We start from the raw sequence: 22127 nt of genomic DNA, 5'->3' as shown, positions 1-22127 counted from the left end.
TTTTTATGCAGCATTCTATTGCTCCACAAAGTCAAGTCACGGTCTCTGAAGCAGCCCCATCATGTTAACCATCCAGAGGCACAGGATATAACACCATGTGCATTCTTAAAGTGGGTGGCATTCCCCTTTAAGTCACATTGTGCTTGTCTTTTTCATTTGCATGGATCTGGTGAGGTATCCTGGAAGGAGAGAGAGAGAGAGAGAGAGAGAGAGAGAGAGAGAGAGAGAGAGAGAGAGAGAGAGAGAGAGAGAGAGAGAGAGAGAGAGAGAGAGAGAGAGAGAGAGAGAGAGAGAGAGAGAGAGAGAGAGAGAGAGAGAGAGAGAGAGAGAGAGAGGGGGGGGCTTATGTAGCAGTGAAAAGCGAATGACAGACATCTATTGGAAGAACATAAGAAATTAACTTGTCATTTAAGGTATTTATCTCATTTTGAATCATGAAAGCCAAAAAGAAAGCCAAGCAGACCCTCTAGCTCCACTTGTGGTATTCAAAGAGGCTAAGTGTGTATAGTGCACTCGCTGCATAGCTTTCTTTTGGGTGCTTTCACAAAGCTGATATTGTTTTCCAAGTGTAGCTAACTGCTGTGAGAGACATATAAAATGATGAGTCAGCACGTTCTCTCTCTCTCCCTCCCCTCTCTCTCTCTCTCTCTCTTAGGAGAGTGATTCAGCATGCGTCTTACTGCTGGTGTAAGTCTCCTAACGGGTTGAAATTTGATCGGAAATAAATAAATATGGAGGAGGAGGCACCAGGGGGGAGTGAAGGGGGAAGGAAAACTAAAAAGAAAGGCAGACAAATCTGTGGCTGGATTTGCACCAGAATAATCCGTATGTGAGGGTGTGGTCCTCGGGTATCTGTGTGAGTGTGTGTGCGCATGTTTGTGTGGGTGTTTGTGTGTTTGATTATGACTTGTGTCACTTTCAATGTGAGCTGTCTCGGTGGCTCCGCGTCTGACAACTGGCTCCTGCTTTTGTTTGTGTTCGCAGGTCGGGAAGCTCTGCTCGTGCAGCCAGTGTTCACTGTTCAGATGATTACAATCTGGAAAGGTCGCTGAATGTTGTGTGACAGCAGGGTCAGTAAATGCCGGGTGAAAAGGACGCAGAACTTGTACCTCGGAGAAAGGTAAGGGATCTCGCCCCCCTGGCTTGTTTATATAACCGCGTTATAAGCTCTGGCACTCGTTCATGTACATTGTACGATAGTGGAAGTGGCTTCTTCACACGTGAGAGAACAGCGTGGGCCACCGGCCAGATGCAGAGAGCTCGACTGACTGTGCACAATTATTATTCCAGCTGTTTCATATGGTCTGGTTTTTGACTTTGACCCTTTCTGGATCTTTCAGGGACCGTGATGTAAACAAGACAAAAGTCTTTCTCTGGTCTGCATCCCCTTAACAATTGTGTGTATTGAGCCGTACTGTATTGTACCCATTCTGCAATCTGTTAAATAAAGTTTTCATTCATTCATTCATTCATTCATTCATTCATTCATTCATTCATTCATTCATTCATTCGTTCATTCATTCATTCATTCGTTCATTCATTCATTCGTCTGTCTCATTCCTATCTGCATATCATGTGTGTGCATGAAATGTGTGCCATAGTTTAAAGTTTTGAACATCTACTGTAGGCCTAAATAGCCAAGCAAGTTTCTACTCTGAACACTTGCTGCAGTGATACTTCTTGCACTGCTGATTGGTGGAATGTGAATATGACACCATTATGAGGCAACAGTGGGTCGGGAGGTAGAGCAGTCGTCTGGTAATCAGAAGGTTCCCAATTTATTGAGGTTGAGCAATTTATGATGAATTGAAAATGGGGGACCCTGATGTAAACAAGACGAAAGTCTTTCTCTGGTCTGCATCCCCTTAACAATTGTGTGTATTGAGCTGTACTGTATTGTACCCATTCTGCAATCTGTTAATAACATTTTCAATCAATCAATCAATCAATCAAACAAACACTTAACCCCTAACTGCTCCCGATGAGCAGGTTGGCACCTTGCATGGTTGCCTCCGACGTCGGTGTGTGAATATGTGAGTGAATGGGTCAAATGTGAGGAACAAATTGTAAAGCGCTTTGGATAAAAGCGCTATATAAATGCACCATTTAACATTAGTAGGTTTGCCACCTATACTTCTCATTCATTAGAAGCTCTGTTTGGTAGTTGGCTAATATGATACAATTGCAGTGATTGTAGCATTACAAATGTTTTAATTTATTTATTATAGTGATTATTCTATAGGTGTAGTACGAGTATTTCACCATACCACACTTCAGTGTCCTCTCACTCGCCACCGCCACGTGCACGTTTGCATTGTTTGTGTTGTGATCACGAGGTTCTGTGAATTATTATCCTGCGCTTAGAATCACCCCCGAACAGAACACAGATCTGTAACCTGACCGTAGATCAGTAACACTGTCGTCTGGTCATCCTAGTTACACATAGACTATGACGACTGGCTGTTATAAGACTTGCAGCAGGGTCAACACAAGGGTATACACAGCGATGAATAATAGGGGGGACAAGGAGCTTCTTGTGAGGTAATCCATAACAATTTGACTTGCTTGGTTCAACAAAAACTATCCTTGCTGGAATGTTAATATTTAGATGTGTAACAATGAATGACTAGTATTTTATTAGTATTTATTTATTTATTTGCAGAGACTATGCAAATTTTTTTAAACAATATGTTTATTGGTATTTTCTTTTTTTTCTTCAGTTTTACAGCATCAGTTCAACAGTTCAACAACCATACAAAAGGAAATGCTGCCAACTGCCCCCCCTCCCCGAGTTACAGAAAAATTTATGCAAATTAACCCCCCCCCCCCCCCTTAAAGAAAATAATAAAAAAAAAAAAAATATATATATATATATATATATAAACAAAAACAAAACAAAAAAACTCGGCCAGACCCCCCCTCCCCTCCCCTCCCCCAGACTAGGACCTCAACACATTCAGTTTTTTCTTTTTTTACACATTTTGAGAGTTTTGTAAACCCAGTTACACCCGTCTAACAGGTGCCCATACCTCTACACCAAACAGATAAAAATCGACCATTACATCTTTTCTCTTCAAAGAGTATCTAATAACATTTACAGTATCATTCATTGCAATATATACCTAATACCCTTCAGAAAGACAAAAGGGAGCTTCAATAATAGCCTACATCGTCAACCTACTATGTAATCTGTTCTAAGTATTGCCTAAACCCAGCCCAGCATTTATCAAAGAGACGTGGTTTTTTCTTAAGATTGAACATTATTTTCTCTGATGCCATGTACGAAGAGATTTCACTAAGCCACATAGACATGGGGGGGGATTCAGCACTTTTCCACAGCATGGCAATACACTTGTTCCCTGCAATCATGGCCAATTTAATGATCCGCACCTTGCCTCTCTTATCTGGAGAAATGTCAGACATGTCTCCTAATAATGCTAATTTAGGTGTACATGGGATCTCAAACCCTGTGACCTCTTCGAGAATCTCCCAAATTGAGCCCCAGTAAGGTCTCAGTTTGTTACATTCACAGAACATGTGGAGCAGGCTACCTGTTTCCGTTGAGCACCTAGGGCAAAGGTCAGAGATAGCCTCATTCATCCTGTGAAGTCTTTCCGGTGTAAAATAGGTTCTATGGAGAATGTTAAATTGCATAAGTTTATGTCGAGTGTTATATGAAAAAGATAGTGCAGACTCACATAGTGATTCCCATTCATCTTCATCAAAGGTACAGTCCAGGTCCCGCTCCCATTTGTTCTTGGCATTTAGGGGTATAATTTCTGTACTGGTCAGGATTCTATCATATGTTAATGATAGGATGCCTCTAGTCTAGTGTGAATAACTCCTTTTAGAATATCATCTATGAGGAGGTGTTTTGGAAGAGTGGAGTTTCCTCCCTGACCTGTACCTAATTGAAGTGTCTGACCTGTAGGTATTTGAAGAAATTAGTAGTTGGAAGGTGGAAGGCGGCACGTAACTGTTCAAAGGACATAAGTATGTTATTATCATATAGGTCCCCAAAAGTTTTAATTCCCTGAGTGTACCACTTCTTGGTGATGCCATCTCTAAGTGATTCTGGCAAAGCTGGATTGTTGTGGAAGGGAGTCTTCCTGTGAAATGCAATAAAGCTACCAAGATGTGTCTGAATCTCAAACCATGTTCTTGCTGTGTGTTTAATAAATGGGTTATCTGAACTATTCTTCAGGGTGTGGTACTTCCTGATAAAAGGAATTCCGGCCAGCGGTACGTCCATCGTATGGCATTGTTCTATTTGTCTCCAGGCAGGGGAATTACTCGACTCATTCTGCCAAATCCACAGAGCCCTTGTCTGTGCAGCCCAGTAATAGCGTTGGAAGTCCGGGAGTTTCAGTCCACCACACTGGGGGGAATTATATAGGGTTTTAATTTTAATTCTAGGGACCTTCCTTCTCCATATGAATGCAGATATTATCCTTTGTAATTTCTTGAAGAAGTTCTTATGTATAGATATAGGGAGGGTTTGAAAAAGATAGAGAAATTTAGGTAGGATGTTCATCTTAATGCAGTTCACACGTCCGATTAGCAAGAGAGGCAGCTGCATCCATCAATCTAGGTCCTTCTCCACCTTTTTAAGTAGTGGGTCATGATTTAGTAAGAAAATTGTATCTATTTGGTTCAGGATTTTTAGACCCAAATATGTTAAAAATTGTGAGTTCCACTGGAAGGGGAAATTGGACCTTGGCATTTTTTCGGCTAGTGAGTTAAGTGGCATGGCCACGCTTTTTTGTGCATTAATCTTGTAGCCTGAGATTACATTATACTTTGACAGTATTTCCATAAGGGCAGGCATGGATGAGTCAAGATTGGTTAGAAACAGGAGATATAAAGAGATGACATGGCTCTCAGGACCCACCTTGATCCCACCAATAGCTTTATGTGACCTTATTGCTATAGCCAGGGGTTTGATTACCAGTGCAAAAAGTGTCGGGGAAAGAGGGCAACCCTGCCTAGTACCGCGCCTTAGAGGGAAAGAAGGTGAAATCTCTGAGTTGGTCTGTATCCTGGCTGTAGGGTTAAGGTACAGCATATGGATCATTCTTAGCATATTTGGCCCAAAGTTCATTTTTTGTAGAACAGCGAAGAGAAAGTGCCACTCTACTCGGTCAAATGCCTTCTCCGCGTCCAACGAGATCGCTATGACTGGGTCTTCTATGGATTTGGCACAGTGCGTCAAGTTAAGAAATCTTCTCACGTTGTCTATTAATGAGCGATTTTGTATGAAACCGGTCTGGTCCGTATTAATAAGTGAGGAGGTTACTCTCTCAAGTCGAGTGGCTATGATTTTAGTAAAAAATTTATATTCGTTGGAAAGGATCGAAATTGGTCTGTACGACCCGCATAAGGTAGGGTCCTTCCCTGGTTTTGGCAGGACTATAATAAGAGCTTGCTCAAGGGTATCAGGTAGTTGGTCATTCTCAATGGAGTAGTTGAACATTTCTAGGAGAGGGTCTATCAATTTGCTAATAAATGCCTTGTAGAAGTCTATAGAGAAGCCGTCCGGCCCTGGAGCTTTCCCTGGCGTCAGTTTTGATAAGGCATCTAGTATTTCTTGCTTAGTTATCGCCTCGTCGAGGACCCCCCTTGTGCCTTTTGTTATCGTAGGTATATCTAGGTTGTCCAAGAACTCACACATCTCCTGTCTCTTCTCCCCCTGCGAGGAGTAGAGAGACTTGTAGAAGTCTGAGAAGGCCCGATTTATGAGCAGTGGATTCCGGGTCAACTCCCCTTTGTCGCTTACCCTAATGGCCGGTATACACCTAGCGGCATCCTCCCTTCTAATTTGCCACGCTAGTAGTTTCCCTGCCTTGTCACCCTGCTCATAGTAGCGATGTTTCAACCTTGACATAGCGTTTTCTACCTCTCGCGAGGTGATCGTGTTATATTCTGCCTTTTTTGCCGTTATCTGATCAATAAGGTCTGTGATTGTAATAGGGAGTGTTGATTTTCAAGCGCTTTTATATCAGACTCTAGTGAGCGTAATTTGGTTTGATATTGTTTCTTTTTCCAGGAAGAGTAACTAATAATGGAGCCTCTTATGTAAGCTTTAAGGGTCTCCCAGACTATAGCTGGTGAGGCAGAGCCCCTATTAATCAATAAATACCAGTCCAACTGTTCGTTAATTAATTTGACAAAATCCTCATCGTTATTTAGAAAATTAGGAAACCTCCAGCGTTTGGAGTTTGTGTGAGAGTCGCTTAAGGCTATTTTAATCAAAAGGGGGGCGTGGTCTGAGTGTGTCATGGCTAAGTATTCGCAGGACGAAACAAGATGGAGTTTTGCTGTATGTATAAAGAACGTATCAATCCTAGAGTAGCTGTTGTGCATGTGTGAGTAGAAGCTGTATTCCCTTTGAGATGCATGCCCCTCCCGCCATGTATCCAACAAATTAAGATCCATAAGTTCTTTTTTAAGAGCCTTGGCCGCTGAGGTCAAAGGTTTAGGGGTAGGGGAGGATCTGTCCATAGCAGGGTCTAATACCAGGTTAAAGTCACCACCAATTATAAGTTCTGAAGGGGTGCATGTCACTTTAAGAAAAAGGTTCACATAGAAGTTAGGGTCATCGTGGTTCGGACCATATACATTCAGCATAGTGACCAGTTGGTCTCCCATATATCCCCTGACTAAAATATATCTTCCCCCTTTATCCTTTTCAACTAGGTTCGGTTGGAAGGGGATCCCTCTTCTTACCAGAATAGCCACCCCCCTTGCTGAAGATGTAAATGAGGAGAAAAATATTTGCCCTTGCCATTGTTTCCCCAGTTTACTGTGCTCTGCGTCATCCAAGTGAGACTCTTGCAGGAATGCCACGTCTATTTGATGTCTTCTGATGAAGCTAAGAACTTTACGGCGTTTAACTTGCCGGTTAAGACCATTAATATTCCAACTCAGAAACGAGTATGTCATTCACCCATGTGGTTGGTATAGCTGGTTAGTAGGACACTGGGATACCTGAAAACATGGTATACAATACCTAGATGTGTAAACATTATAAACCAATTCACAAAAACAGTCCTGTCTGAACCCCTCCCTTTTCCCCTTAATACCCCCCCTTCCCATAAAAAAAATACCCTGGCCTATATATCCTCCCGTAATCTTGCGTAGTACCATACCCTATCCTACCAAGCGGAGCCGGGCTCCCTACCAGGTTTAGGTTAAGTAATTAAAGGTGTGGGTACGAACATCTCCTTTAAGCGTTTCAAAACATGTATATATATATACACCCTTCTTTTTTTTATATCCTTTTTTTTCCAGGGGTAATATCAACGCTTAAAATGCATAAATGTAATGTGCACACATGTATGAATAAACATGTACACCTACATATACCCATTAGCACATAACCATCTTGAAATTAAACTTAGTAATATGAACTCACAACAAAAGGTCCGGTGAGGCTTAACAACTTCTCAAGTCCAGTGTCGCCAATAACGACACGTATTACCCGGCGGTTAACATTTCAAAAAGTAATTAGAGTATGAGGCTTATTGCCTGGTATGTGTCTTTATTTACCGCTCCTTTCTGGTCGAGTGACGACCGCTGGATCACTTCAGCATAGCCGGGTGGTGCTTACTCAGATACGTCTCTGCCGACCCCGGAGAGGTAAAAGTGCGTCTGCCCTCCGGTAGCTCCACGCTCAGGTTAGTGGGATCAAGTCAAGTCAAGTCAAGTCAAGAGTTTTAATTGTCACGGCATACAGGTATACAATGAAATGCGGGTGGTCTTGCCCGCAACGATGTGCAATACAGTGGTACATATAATAGAATCATAAGAAGGAAACAACATTGTGCAGTAACAGGTAGCAGGTAACATGGAGTGACATCTCGGTATCTGTACATAGTTATTTACAGAGCATGTGGGACATGCTAGTTAGCTTTGGTAGTGCAATACACTGTTCCTGTTATTCTAATTTAAAGTGTCCTTTCCTTTGGCCATAAGTGTGCGTGTGTGCGACATGAGTGTGTGCCCGCTCATGTTAAAGTGTTAAGTGGCTGCTCGTGTGTGAGCGTGCACAGTGTGCGTGTCGTGTGTGTGTTCATGTGTGCTTGTGTGTGGACAGTTCAATGTTCTGAGCACTCAATGTTCATTGTTCATGGCTCTGATGGCCTGGGGGAAGAAGCTGAGCCTAAGCCGCTCTGTCCTAGTAGCTGGGGTTCGCAGGCGTCTGCCTGACCTCAGCAGCTGAAACAGGCTGTTATTGGGGTGGTGAGGGTCTTTCATTATCCTGCAGGCTCTGGATTTGCACCTCTTGTTGTATAGAACCTGCAGGGGGGGTAGTGCAATACCCGTGGTACGCTCGGCTGAGCGCACCACTCTCTGTAGGGCCTTCTTGTCCTGTGCCGTGCTGTTTCCATACCAGGCAGTGATGTTTCCGGTCAGGATGCTCTCTACAGCTCCTGAGTAGAAGGACTGGACAAACCATGGATGGAGCAGCTTGAAGGATAAGTTGTTCTCGTGTAGCTTCTTCTTCAACGGCATGAAGGCTTTTCTCTTCTTGTAGAGGGCCGTGGACATATCCTTGAAGATCTTGATAGTAGAATTACCGTATGCCAGTGATTTCTTTTTCCACGCCGCGTCCAGGATTCTCGTCACATCGGTGAAACGGAGTAGCTGGATCACTATGGCTCGGGGGAGGCTGCCTTCTTCGGGACGGCGTTGGAGCGTACGGTGAGCCCGCTCTATCTCAATGGTTTGCCCGGTGTCCAGCTCCAGTATTTTGGGGAGCCATTCCTGTAGGAAATCGATAGAGCTTTTCCCCTCCACACCTTCTGGGAATCCCACCAGTCGCAGATTCTTTCTTCTCCCTCTGTTTTCCAAGTCGTCCAGCTTTTCCCTCAGACCGCAGATCTCCTCCTCTGTGTCTTTCCTATGATCGCTGAGGTCTTGGTGTAGGTAGTCGAGGCTATCTAGTTTGCACTCCTTCCATTTCCTTAACACGTTGCCCCAGTGCCTGGTTGTCATTGATAAGTCTTTCCACCGAGATGCTTAGAGAGTTCATCTTAAGTTCCATCATGGCTTGAATTCTGTCGAATACTTTCTCCAGTTCCCCAGTAAACCATATCGGCGGTGTTTCATCGTTAGCTTCGACGTTAGCTGCATTAGCTCCCCCATTAGCCGGTGAGTTTGCTCCTTGCGGTCTCACGCTAGCACTATTGCTAACGCTGGGCGATGTCACCGTCTTCCTGCTCGGTTCGGTCCTTTTGAGTGGCATTTCTTTGTTGGTTATGTGCTTAATAAGCGTGGGTTGACATAAACTTAAGTTAGGCGGAGTATGTTCGACACATCAGGTTTTTTCAGGATTTTTGTGTAGGAGCCCGTTCCACTATGTCCTTCCTCTACGCCGCCATCTTTTTTCCACCGAGAGAGACTATGCACATTGATCCAACATTCCTGTAAATGCCTGCCAGTCAGCTCATTTCCAACTGCAGTCCCTGGGCTGAGACGCTCCGTTTAACTGTATTGTCATTGCACGAGGTACAAGTGCAGAGTGCATGGAATGTAGTTGGTGTCTAACCAGAGTGCAAAGGAGCAGTAAAGTGCATTGTCATGTACTATAGTATGTCATGTATAGACGATATAAAAAAGCCTCAGTAAGTTATATGTTACACCCGCTAAGTTCCTAGCTTTAAGAAAGACAGTGAGAGTGTAGGTTAAATTAACAATAGTATTTATTTCCTAAAACTGGTGGACAACAATACTTTAAGCCCATATCGACCTCATGTTAGGAACCCCAATCAGGGTTGACCGGGCAGGGTTTGATTCACGGCAACCTGTTGACACTCCACACAAGGAAGGAGAACGATATTAAACATAGGTAGTGCCACTTCACAAAATGAAGAAAAGAGATATCAAACATACATCAAACTTCTCACAATGAAGTAAAAGCATATCATAATAACACTCAGTGATTCAACTCATCAAACATTGGCACACGTGTGTATAACCACTGCATCCATATAATATGGCACACTAAGCCTGTCCGTATCTGTGCCTGAGTGAGGTACCTTGTACATGGGTTGGCGTTATGGTGGGGGGGGGGGGGGGGGGGGGGGGGGGGGAACGGACACACAAATAAACACAAACGTAGAGAAAGAAAACTAATCCGCCTGAAGGGCAACACCCAATTATTTTTGCCCGTTTACCGGCCCACTGGCCCGGGCGGTCTAGACATAAATATAACTAAAACAATCAACCAAAACGTGTTTCACAGCAAGAGCAGCTGGACCACTGGTGCTCTGCCGGGAAACAAACACAACACTATTAAAAACACTTTATTATTAAAACAATAACACACATAATTATTAGACAACATTGCATGCCAAAACAAGGTGCTACATTAAAATACCTGGTACGTCGGTGGTCCTATCCTACCATCCCGCTGGGAACCAGGCAAGTGATCTGGAACATAAACACTCCATCTCCATGTCACACATATTCCAAAGCAAATAATAATAAAAACCGCTATCCATAAACCATAGATGCTACCACTGCCTACCGTAGTGTATAATGCTCGTTCCTGTACCACGAATGGAGTGAGGTGTGTGCACCTTCCTCACTGCACCGGCCAGAACAAACAGTTCACCTCACGTTCCTCCCGCAGGTAGCCCTATATAACGGAACCTGGCTCATTGAGGCCCATCCTCCTTTCTCATCGATGCCACCCGCCACATATATACAGTATTAATCCCTAGCGTCCCTATATAAAACTACACCGATGACTTGAGTAGATTGGACTTGATTGACATAATTCATTCAATAATGAGATTTTATTTCCCCCTTCTTGCCAACAGATGGAGCCTGTCTCTGTACCGGCCTTGACCCGCCTTGCCATTTGTGGCGGTACCCATGGGAATGAGTTGTCAGGAGTGTACATTGTGAGGGAGATGCAGAAACAGAAGATGAAGAGAGTAGGATTGGCCTCTGTTACCACAGTCATATCCAACCCCCGGGCCGTGGCGGCTTGCACGAGATACACGGAAACAGACCTCAATCGTTGTTTCACGGACGCACTCCTCAGGTGAGCAGAAACAGACCTCAATCGTCGTTTCACAGACACTCTGCAGGTGAGCAGAAATCAAACACCCAACAACACAAGTGGTGTCAACTAGAATAAATCTTCTCATGCCAAGGACCTCAAAATAGACAGGCCCGCCCATTATGCTTTTAGCTGAGGGATCTGCTCCTTAACATTTCATTGTGCTAAATGATAAATATTAAAACCTCACTTCACAAAGTAAAGGATAAACATAATCTCACGCCTTTCCTCCAGCGCTCCCGTGACAGATGACACGCCCTATGAGGTGAGGAGAGCCCAGGAGCTGAACACTCTGCTGGGGCCTAAAGGCAGCCAAGATGCCATGGATCTGGTGTGTGATCTCCACAACACCACTGCCAACATGGGCCTCACCCTGATTTCCCCATGTTCCACTGACTGGATCTGCCTGCAGCTCTATAGATATCTCCAGGTGAGAACCTTGTCAGACAGAGAGATCCAGGGGAGGGGCCTATATAACTTTTAAAAGTAATGAAAAGTTCATTAAAAGTTGAATGCCTTTGTTCCTTTCATTCTTATGTATGTAGAACTACCTCTACCAAAAAGCACCTTCACCACTGCTGTCCTACGGTCCTCTTTTAAAGGAACACGCCAACATTAGGGGGCAGATTGCTTAAATAAAAGGGAAACCTTGGATGATTTACTTTTAAATGTAATTGATTCGAACTAAATTAATTTGAAGTATACATTGTGTTCTCAGAGCAAGATTGATTCAGCGCCCGTGAGGGTCATCCTGCTGGATATACCGTCGGCTGAAGCCTACTCCCAAGAGTCAGTGGGCAAGCATGGTTTCTGTAAGTGTTTGCAGTAGAAGATAGAAGTAGGAAGGTTTAATAAAGTGTAGTAGTAGTAGTAGTAGTAGTTTTTTTTTTTCAGTCATCAAAAAAAAAGTACAATATACATAATCATTTATCAATATTTGATTATTTACAGTGACTGAAAAAGGTACAGACTGAAGCATAGTGCTTATATGTGCCTGTCCTATATTCTTACCAAAAAAATATTTTTTTTACTCCAAAACAGTATTATAAAGAAAAGAAAAAAGGCAAGCAAAACAGTGTTTTTCACCCTTGTAGTTTTTCAAAATTTAGCATTAAAAAAAAATAAAATAAAAAATACAAAAATGTAGATTCCAAAACAGTATTCTAAAAGAAAAAAGAAAAAAAGCAAACAAAAGTGTTATTCACCCTTGTATTTTTCAAAAATTGCTTTACAAACCAAAATCGAATTACTCATTCTTAACTGTATATCCGCATTGTTCCACAAGTTAACCCCAATAATAGAAATACACCTCCTTTTAATCCCTTTCTTAGCTTTCTGAACAGTAAATTTACAAATATCTCTCAAATCATATTTTCTTTCATGTGTTGAAAAAAAACCTTTGCACCCCACCTGGGAGTAACTTTGCTTTAGCTCTGTACATTATTTGCATATTTTTATAGTAAACCAAATCATTAAATTTCATAATATGAGACTTTATAAACAATGGATTTGTGTGTTCATAGTAACCAGCCTTGAAAAGGTTCCGAATGGCCCGCTTTTGCAGTACGACTATTGGATTTACTGTATTTTTAAATGTTGACCCCCATACTTCCACACCAGAAGAAATGTAAGGAAGTATAAGTGAGCAGTAAATAATGTGCAAGGCTTTGTAGTTTAATATATCCTTACATTTATACAATATTGCTACTGACTTAGATTGACACTATATGTGTGTGTATGTATGTGTGTGAAGCATCTCTGTTTCCCCACGCCCCATTTGGGGAAGTTGGCCAATCAGCAACTCCGGATCTCGTCATAATTTTCATCTAAAATGTTGTTTAAAGCCTAACCTTAACCTCAGTGGAGCCCTCACACTTCACCCTAACCTAAAATGGAGAAGGAAATGTTATTAATAAATCTTTATTTATTATTAATTCTTATTTTTGTGATAATTGATTTTGGACATTTCCCCCACATACAGCATGGCCATGGGGGGGGGGGGATTATGCTTGTGAGAGAATGACAAAACAATTCTGCTTGTTCTGTTTCAGTTTGAATGCCTCTGTGTTAACAACAAATCTATTGATTGCTGAATTCTTTCTCCACTTCACAGCGATAGAGGTTGGACCCCAACCCCATGGGGTGGTCAGGGCTGATGTTTTTAACTTGATGAAGGAGTCAGTGGACCACACGCTAGCCTGGGTCCAGAGTTTCAACTCCGGTACACCAACAACTTCCACCAAATATTTAAAGGAACACGCCAATATTATGGGAAATGTGCTTACCCTCTTCTCCAGAGTCAGGAATGGAGATAGACGCTGAGTTCCTCTCTGTGCGTTCAGTAGAAAGCTATCCGCCTAGCTTAGCACAAATTAATGAAAGTGGATACGGACCAGCTAGCCTGGCTGTTGGCACAAAAAAAAACTCTCCCAGAGTTTTAAGCTAGGCTATCCGCTTCCATTCATTTGTGCTAAGCTAGACTAGTTTGCAGCCGGATAGCTTTCTACTGAACGCACAGAGAGGAATTTGGTAACTATCTTCTTGCCTGACACTGGAGAAAACAGTAAGCGCATTTCCCATAATGTTGGCGTGTTCCTTTAAGTTAACATTGACTGGTAACCCTTGTGTGTATCAATCAAATATACCTATGATACATTCAACACTATAAAGATAGTACAGACGTTTCTGAATTAAGAACCCGGCATGTTGAAAGATACATGCAACACTAAAGACAGTACAGAAGTTTCTGAATTAAGAGCCCGGCATGTTGAAAGTCTATGCTAATTCTATTTTACTCTTATGCACTGATTCTTAGACTCATTACATCAACACTGTGATTATAGTATTGTAAATGAGAGCACTGCATTATTGCATTATTTTACTCTGTCTATTCTATTTGACTAACTATTTGATTGCACTGCCCTATTGCACTATTTTACTCTGTCTATTCTATTTTACTCTTTTATTACTGTCATAGAAGGAAAACCGTAAACAAAGTGGCCTATTAATGTGATTTAATGCTCTATGCCTTACCTTGACTTTGTCTATTTTGCTGCTATCTATTTCATGCTTGTTTTATACTTATTTTATGTCTGTACGTTATGCATTGCTCTTGATCTGCCAATTTTATGCCTGTCTTTTATTTTTTATTTTTTTTCTCTTTTGTAAAGCACTTTGAGCTGCAATTCTTGTATGAAAGGTGCTATACAAATAACGTTTATTACTATGTTATTCCCTATCGTCTCTTTGCTATAGGAACCACCTTTGAAGGGGGCGAATTAGAAGTGTACACTTGGGTGAAGTCTATAGACTACCCACGTGACCCGGAGACCCATGACATTACTGCTGCCATACACCCCCAGCTACAGGTACAAGACATTACTGCTGCCATACACCCCCATCTACAGGTACAAGACATTACTGCTGCCATACACCCCCAGCTACAGGTACAAGACATTACTGCTGCCATACACCCCAGCTACAGGGCATTACTGCTGCCATACACCCCCAGCTACAGGGCATTACTGCTGCCATACACCCCCAGCTACAGGACATTACTGCTGCCATACACCCCCAGCTACAGGTACAAGACATTACTGCTGCCATACTGGTACAGGGCATTACTGCTGCCATACACCCCCAGCTACAGGTACAAGACATTACTGCTGCCATACACCCCCAGCTACAGGTACAAGACATTACTGCTGCCATACTGGTACAGGGCATTACTGCTGCCATACACCCCCAGCTACAGGGCATTACTGCTGCCATACACCCCCAGCTACAGGTACATGACATTACTGCTGCCATACACCCCCAGCTACAGGTACAAGACATTACTGCTGCCATACACCCCCAGGTACAAGACATTACTGCTGCCATACACCCCCAGCTACAGGTACAAGACATTACTGCTGCCATACACCCCCAGCTACAGGGCATTCCTGCTGCCATACACCCCCAGCTACAGGGCATTCCTGCTGCCATACACCCCCAGCTACAGGGCATTCCTGCTGCCATACACCCCCAGCTACAGGTACAAGACATTACTGCTGCCATACACCCCCAGCTACAGCTACAGGGCATGACTGCTGCCATACACCCCCAGCTACAGCTACAGGTACATGACATTACTGCTGCCATACACCCCCAGCTACAGCTACAGGTACATGACATTACTGCTGCCATACACCCCCAGCTACAGGTACAAGACATTACTGCTGCCATACAGCTACAGCTACAGGGCATGACTGCTGCCATACACCCCCAGCTACAGGGCATGACTGCTGCCATACACCCCCAGCTACAGGGCATGACTGCTGCCATACACCCCCATCTACAGGTACATGACATTACTGCTGCCATACACCCCCGGCAGCTACAGGGACAAGCGCATTTCAACATTTCATTTGAAGTATGTGGTTAGACTGATCTGTATTGGTCAGGTGCAAAATAAAGTGGTTGCATTTACATGCTTCTTTTAATGTGAGACGGCAAGCAACGGATTTGCAAAAGTACAGTTATTTGTGTGTGTGTGTGTGTAAGTGTGATTATTATTTCATGCAGTGGGGTGCGCAGAGAAACTAGGTGGACGTAGTCCATTCCAACACAAACATACAATGGACTCTCAAATGCAATATATTTATACATACAATTTATGCATCAACATACTGTTAGATTCTGATCAATCTGGCCAGTATCACGTCTTCTTGTGTTATCCTCTCTCCATCCAATTCCTCTGCGTTGTGTAATTTTAATGGTCCTGACGTCTCAGATACTGGCTGAATATAATCCTTATCTCTCCCCGTTAGTACGATCCGCAAACCATAATAATTCTCCACCTCCGTAAGAATTCGACACTTTGACGACGTGGAATACCTTACAAGGAGAAACGTGGTTTATTTGATAAACAGGAGCCTCAGCTCAGATGTTAACAGATGTTATTGTCCTTGAAAAGTCTATTCTGATGATCTTTCGGTGTGTTCAGTCTATTGTCCCTCTGCTATCCAATCCAATAGTGGTCAGGCCTGGTCGTCAGCCAAGACCATCCTCGCGTTAGCCGAAGCTAATGATGATGTGGCATCCCATGTGGCATCCCATGCACCGCTTGTTGTAAATGTTCTGGAGAGTGGGAAGCCCCCCTCCAATTGTGCGCTCGGCTGAACGGGCCACTCTCTGTAGTCTGCTACGGTCTTGTGCTGTGCTATTCCCAAACCAGGAGGTGATATTGCCAGTCAGGATGCTCTCTATTGTACATGAGTAGAAGTTCTTAAGGATCTTCTGACTGACTTGGAACTTCCTTAGGCACCTGAGGAAGTAGAGGCGTTGCCGTGCCTTCTTCACAACACTGTCAATGTGTGTGGTCCATGTCAAGTCCTCGGATATAAGAAACTCTTACCCAGATAAATAAAAAAAAACATTGGTCCCAGAACTTTTCAATTATTATTATTATTATTATTATTATTATTATTATTATTATTATTATTATTATTATTATTATTATTATTATTATTATTATAACTTATTGCGTGTGTTCTGCTTCTGAAATGGATTATATATTGCTGTTAGAACAGTTAGATGCTCTGGCCGCCCAGGCCGTACGCATAGAACGCATATCGTCTAGATCTATTTGCAGAGCCAGATGAGTGGCTGCTTAACCGTTTCAGATTGAGATGTATGCTGCGTTCTGAATGAGTTGAAGAGGCTTGGTGGCAGTGGTCGGAAGGCCAGCAAGCAGTGCGTTGCAGTAGTCGAGGCAGGAGATGACTGTTGATTAGACGAGGAGTTGGGTGGCTTCTTTTGTCAGGAAGGGGCGGATCCTTCTGACGTTGCTCAGGAGGAATCTGCAGGTTCTGGTCGCTGCGATGGGAGCGGAGAGGTTCAACTGGTCGTCAAGGACAACACCAAGGTTCTTGGCGGTCTGGGACGCGGTCACAGTTGAATTCTCGACTGATGGAAAGGTCGGTCAGGGGAGACAATTCTGTTTTGCTTAGGTTCAGTTTGAGGTGGTTGGTCGTCATCCAGGCAGAGATGTCAGACAGACAGGCCGATATCCGCTCACGTGGATATCTGAGGGAGGGAAGGAGAGGAAGAGTTGAGTATCATCGGCATGAGACGTGATAATGTTACCCAGAGATTTAGTGTAGAGGGAGAAGAGAAGGGGTCCAATCTCTCTTTCCACTAAGTGGCAAGTAATGCATGAAGTTTGTGTGTTCCAACTGAATCTCAAATGAGGAAGAAGCTAGTGTTGTTATCTGGGTAGAAACCCCAGGGCCTTCATTTATCAATAATGCGTAGAAAGTGTTCTATTTTCGTTCCTACGCACAGAATTTAGAATGTCTCTACGCACAGAAAAATTGGGATTTATCAACCGTGCGTGCACAGGTCGTACGCACACTCCGTGTTGATAAAATTTAAGAGAGTATTGTTGAATGAGGCCCAATGGTATTTAATACCATTGGGCCTCATTCAACAATACTCTCTTATTATTTTTCTTATATAGTTTCGCCATTTGAGTTTCGCCATTTTGATCCCTGTCTGATATATTCAACAGGAAGCGCTTTGCGATCCATATGCTCTCTCCTTTCAGAGAGAGATGTCATCTCTCTCTGAAATGTCCGTTGAGAGATGTCATTGCTCTCTGAAATGTCCGTGGCTAAAACTCAGAGTGCGCTCAGAACTTTAGGTGTGGAGCAGAGTTTTGATTGATTGATTGAACATTTTATTAACAGATTGCAGAATTGGTACAATACAGTACAGCTCAATACACACAATTGTTAAGGGGATGCAGACCAGAGAAAGACTTTCGTCTTGTTTACATCAGGGTCCCCCATTTTCAATTCATCATACATGACATACAGATAGACAGTACTGCTACATCTTCATCTATACAGAGAAGAGAGGAGAGGAGAGGTTGTAAATATGTGTTATATGCGTACGGCCTGGGCAGCCAGCATCTAACTGTTCTAACAGCAATATATAATCAATTTCAGAAGCAGAACGCACGCAATAAGTTATAATAATAATTATTATTATTGAAAAGTTCTGCATGGGTTTATAAAGTCATATTTGGGGGTACTGTATTTGGGGGCAATTGACCAATGGTTTGCTTCAACCCATGAACTCCTTCCTCTCTCACCATTTTATATATATTATTTTATTTTATCTACTAAAACTGTATATTGTTTGTTTTGTAAAGTGTCTTTGAGAATTAGGAAAAGCGCTATATAAATCTTATGTATTATTATTATTATTATTATTATTATTATTATTATGAATGGTAGGCTTTTTAAAATGTTTCTCATCTGGGTAAGAATTTCTTATTTCGGTAAGAGTGCTCTCGACCACTCTTATAATTTGTTCTTGCCTGAGAAAAAAGCAACAATAAGAAAACTTTGCTGAATCCCAGGTAAGAACAAAGTAAGAGGAAATGCTAGTTAAGAACAAAATCTGTTCTTATATCGCTTCATGCATGAGGCCCAATTCTTACCGTCTATGCTCGTGCATGATTATACGTATATGGTAACGCCCCATGGGATGTGAAATAATGGACTAAGCCGAGCGAACTATGAGAAACTTCACCGAGCGAGATTGATCACAGAGGACTATCTTCGGTGCCAAGGATGTTGACTGACCCAGTCCTGCTACAGAACCAGCACATTGACAGAAATAAATGACAAGCTGATCCGACATTAAGCACTGTAATGACTGAAATGAACGAGTCGCTGAAGCACACAAACCCAATGGAGAATACAAACTCGTAACCACAATTTTTCGCTTGCATTTTCCATATACCATACATATACTGCAAATAAAATGCCTTTTTTCGTTGAGGTTTTTTCAAGTTAGATTAAGACCTTGCAAGGGTAGACTTGGGGTAAAGGGTAAAACTGCTGTCTGATCCTCTTGACTGAATTGCTGCTTTCAGCAGGCCAACTCTGCGCTCTACAATGCCTATTGTGCGCACCTGAGACCGTGGTTTTGGTCAGAGTCATGGCTTCAGTGGATAATCCCGATCTGCATTTAAGTGATGTTTTAATTACAGATACCCCACTAATAACATTACAATTGAATTAAATACAATTAGGCCTGAATGAGAGACTGGCCACCATCAACGGCATTATCAGCCAAAATGCGCATCGCAGATTATCTGTACATTGACCGAGTGGAATCCCGTTCACATAACTGGATTTGTTTATTGATGGAGCTTTGAAAGCTACACGGGTACAGTCTATTGCTCCGATGATGTTGGGAAACCTGGCGTAAAATCCTCTCTTGGCCTCGGCCTGCTGTTATTATTGATATATGGATATTGTACAGTATGTAGTTGGGGAAATTACGACATCCAACACTGCGTTTTGTTCCACGCTCCAATTTGGGTCCCAAATTGCGGTACAAATCAAGGAGAAAGTGTCTCAGGTAGCGGTATGTTCTCTCTCGGCAAATAGACAGCCCTATATCTCTGTAAACATCTGAGCGCACACCGCGAGAAGTATTCCTATAATATAAACGATGAACCAGGCTGAATTCATTCGGAAATACCTATTCCAAATGCTATTTATAGGGTTTGACAATAATTACACTAATGTCGCTATTTTACAATGAACTACAATGAATTACGGGTCATAGAGAACACGTCAGTGTTGAAACTAATGCATGAAAGTCCGTCTCATGGTGCAGTCTTATTATTCTACCGCTGGGCACCATGTACGCACGGTCTGAGCTGTGCGTAGATACAGTATACGCAATCTCAAGCACAGGTTCAAATTCCCACACTTTGCTTAGAAATGATCGTACGCACAGTTTACACACATATCTGTGCGTACGCACCATTGATAAATGAGGGCCCAGGAGTTTCCTGAACTGACCGCTAATGGCATGCTAGTTCTGGGAACGCTTTAGCTGTATACCTACTGTGTTGATAGTCCCATATATCTTTAATCTCTGCTACCATTTTGGTGCTTTCATCTCTCTCTCTCTCTCTCTCTCTCTCTCTCTCTCTCTCTCTCTTCTCTCCCCCCCCGCTCCAGGATGCTGACTTCAGCCTCCTCAATCCGGGTGATGCCATGTTCTTGTCGTTCTTCGGGGAGACGGTTAAATATGAGGGAAAAGAACCTCTCCATCCCTTCTTCGTGAATGAGCATGCATACTATGAGAAGAGAATTGCCTTTCATTTAGCTCGGAAGATCACTCTAACTGTGCCGCCCATAAGTGTCAAGAGAGACTGTTAAGAGGAGGAGCAAGAGACAGAATAATGATTATAACACTAAGATAACAGAACACAACCAATGAGCACGTCTAAGTCTAAACACGTAACAAGTATTAACTCTATTTAATATTTTCAATCATCTCAGGATTACTGTATGCGAGTCTCCACAGGCAAATGCAATAAATGTGTAAAAATGTACATTATATTGTGTTAATTTACAGTAAATACATTTTGATTCCAAATATTGTTTGTTGTTTTTTTGGAGAGGGAGAGAAAGTGTGTGTGTGTGCATGTGTGTGTGTGTTCATGTGTGCTTGTGTGTGGAGAGATCAGTGTTCAATGTTCTGATGGCCTGGGGGAAGAAGCTGAGCCTGAGTCTCTCTGTTCTTGCTGCGTGTATGCGGAGGCGCTTTCCTGACCTCAGCAGCTTGAACAGGCTATTGTTGGGGTGGTGAGGGTCCTTCATTATTCTGTAGGCTCTGGATTTGCACCTCCTATTGTATAAGTCCTGCAGGGGTGGTAGTGCAATACCCGTAGTACGCTCTGCTGAACGCACCACTCTCTGTAGAGCCTTCCTGTCCTGGGCAATGCAGTTTCCAAACCAGGCAGTGATGTTCCCAGTCAGGATGCTCTCTACAACCCCAGAATAGAAGGAGTGGAGTATCTTCCCCGATACTCTGTACTTCCCTAATTGATAGAGGCGCTGCTTTGCCTTTTTTACCACAGTGTCTATGTGTGTTGTCCATGTCAGGTCCTCTGTGATGTGGACTGGACTCCCAGGTACTTAAAACTGCTCACCCTGTCCACGATAGCCCCATTAATCCAGTGGCGTGTGTGTCCCCTGCTGTGTTCTCCTAAAATCCACGATCAGCTCCTTGGTTTTACCAATGTTCAGGAGTAGGCTGTTATCCTAGCACCAGAGTGCCAGGACATCAACCTCCTCCCGGTAGGCCTTCTCGTTGGGCTAATGACTAATTGACTAATGTCGTGCTAACGACTAATGACTAACTAAACTAATGACATTAATTGAAAGTACCTCCAATGCATAATGGGATTATTAGCCCACCTGAAGCCTAGGAGAATCACAGCTGTTAAAGGTCCAGTACAATGATCTTTTTTAATTCAGTCAGAAAAGGCTTATTGTGGAAAGTTAATGTGAGGAGTGTCATTATTTCCACTTCAGATGTGTCATTTGTATGTGTGTGTGTGTGTCTGTATTCAGGTCCTGCTGACAGCCTATGTGTAACGCTTCATCCAAATCGGCCCTGTAGTTTGTGAGATTAGCTGTGGACAGAGAGACTCACACACAGACATACACAGCTAATCAGACTGTATGTGAGTCTCTCTGTCCACAGCTAATCTCACAAACTACAGGGCCGATTTGGATGAAGCGTTACACATACTGTAGGCTGTCAGCAGGACCTGAATTCTGATATATATATATATTTTTTTTTTGTAATTTAAATACAATAAGATTATGTGCTGTAAAGAGAGTTGTTCAATGTTCAATTGTTGCTCAAATGTGTATTTCGCAAACATTTCCTATGACCTACTTTAAAGACAGATAACTATGTTCCAGCGTCCTTGGCATCATTTTCCTATTTGATCCAGAAACACCTGTTTAATTCTCATAAAGTTGGTCACAGAGTTGATTGCGTCACAGGCTGCCTCGGTTCTGAAGAGGTGAGCTTTCAGAATGAGGGGTGCTGCAACTCTGCTGATGTTGTTGGTCTGTCTGGGTCATGGGCTCAGGGAGAGAGTAGAGAGTACAGGGTGAACGACATCACCCAACAGAGTGACTGTTAGGGTTTGAAACCGACCTCAACAGCACGGCACAGACAGGTAGTT

General features: G+C 42.9%; 1 protein-coding gene across 3 annotated transcripts; it reads left to right on the top strand.

The window, feature by feature from the left end:
* The first annotated feature begins 557 nt into the window (after nucleotides 1-557).
* On the top strand, nucleotides 558-20451 carry LOC311232082 (N-acyl-aromatic-L-amino acid amidohydrolase (carboxylate-forming) B-like). Of its 3 annotated transcripts, none has more exons than XM_084318771.1 (8): nucleotides 558-687; nucleotides 985-1120; nucleotides 10827-11053; nucleotides 11306-11501; nucleotides 11790-11883; nucleotides 13185-13292; nucleotides 14327-14439; nucleotides 20101-20451. In XM_084318771.1, the coding sequence occupies exons 2-8, from the start codon at nucleotides 1079-1081 to the stop codon at nucleotides 20299-20301; spliced, it is 981 nt and encodes a 326-aa protein (XP_084174897.1). In that variant the 5' UTR covers nucleotides 558-687; nucleotides 985-1078; the 3' UTR covers nucleotides 20302-20451. The 3 variants fall into 3 exon arrangements, with proteins under 3 accessions (XP_084174897.1, XP_084174896.1, XP_084174895.1); XM_084318770.1 differs by lacking the exon at nucleotides 558-687 and adding an exon at nucleotides 740-825; XM_084318769.1 differs by lacking the exon at nucleotides 558-687 and adding an exon at nucleotides 768-856.
* Nucleotides 20452-22127: the final 1676 nt, after the last annotated feature.

The sequence above is a fragment of the Notolepis coatsorum genome, assembly GCF_963971535.1.
Source record: "Notolepis coatsorum genome assembly, chromosome: 7".
Classification (NCBI taxonomy): domain Eukaryota; kingdom Metazoa; phylum Chordata; class Actinopteri; order Aulopiformes; family Paralepididae; genus Notolepis; species Notolepis coatsorum.
Note: the sequence above shows the minus strand (reverse complement) of the source record. Positions and strands in the feature narration are given on the sequence as shown.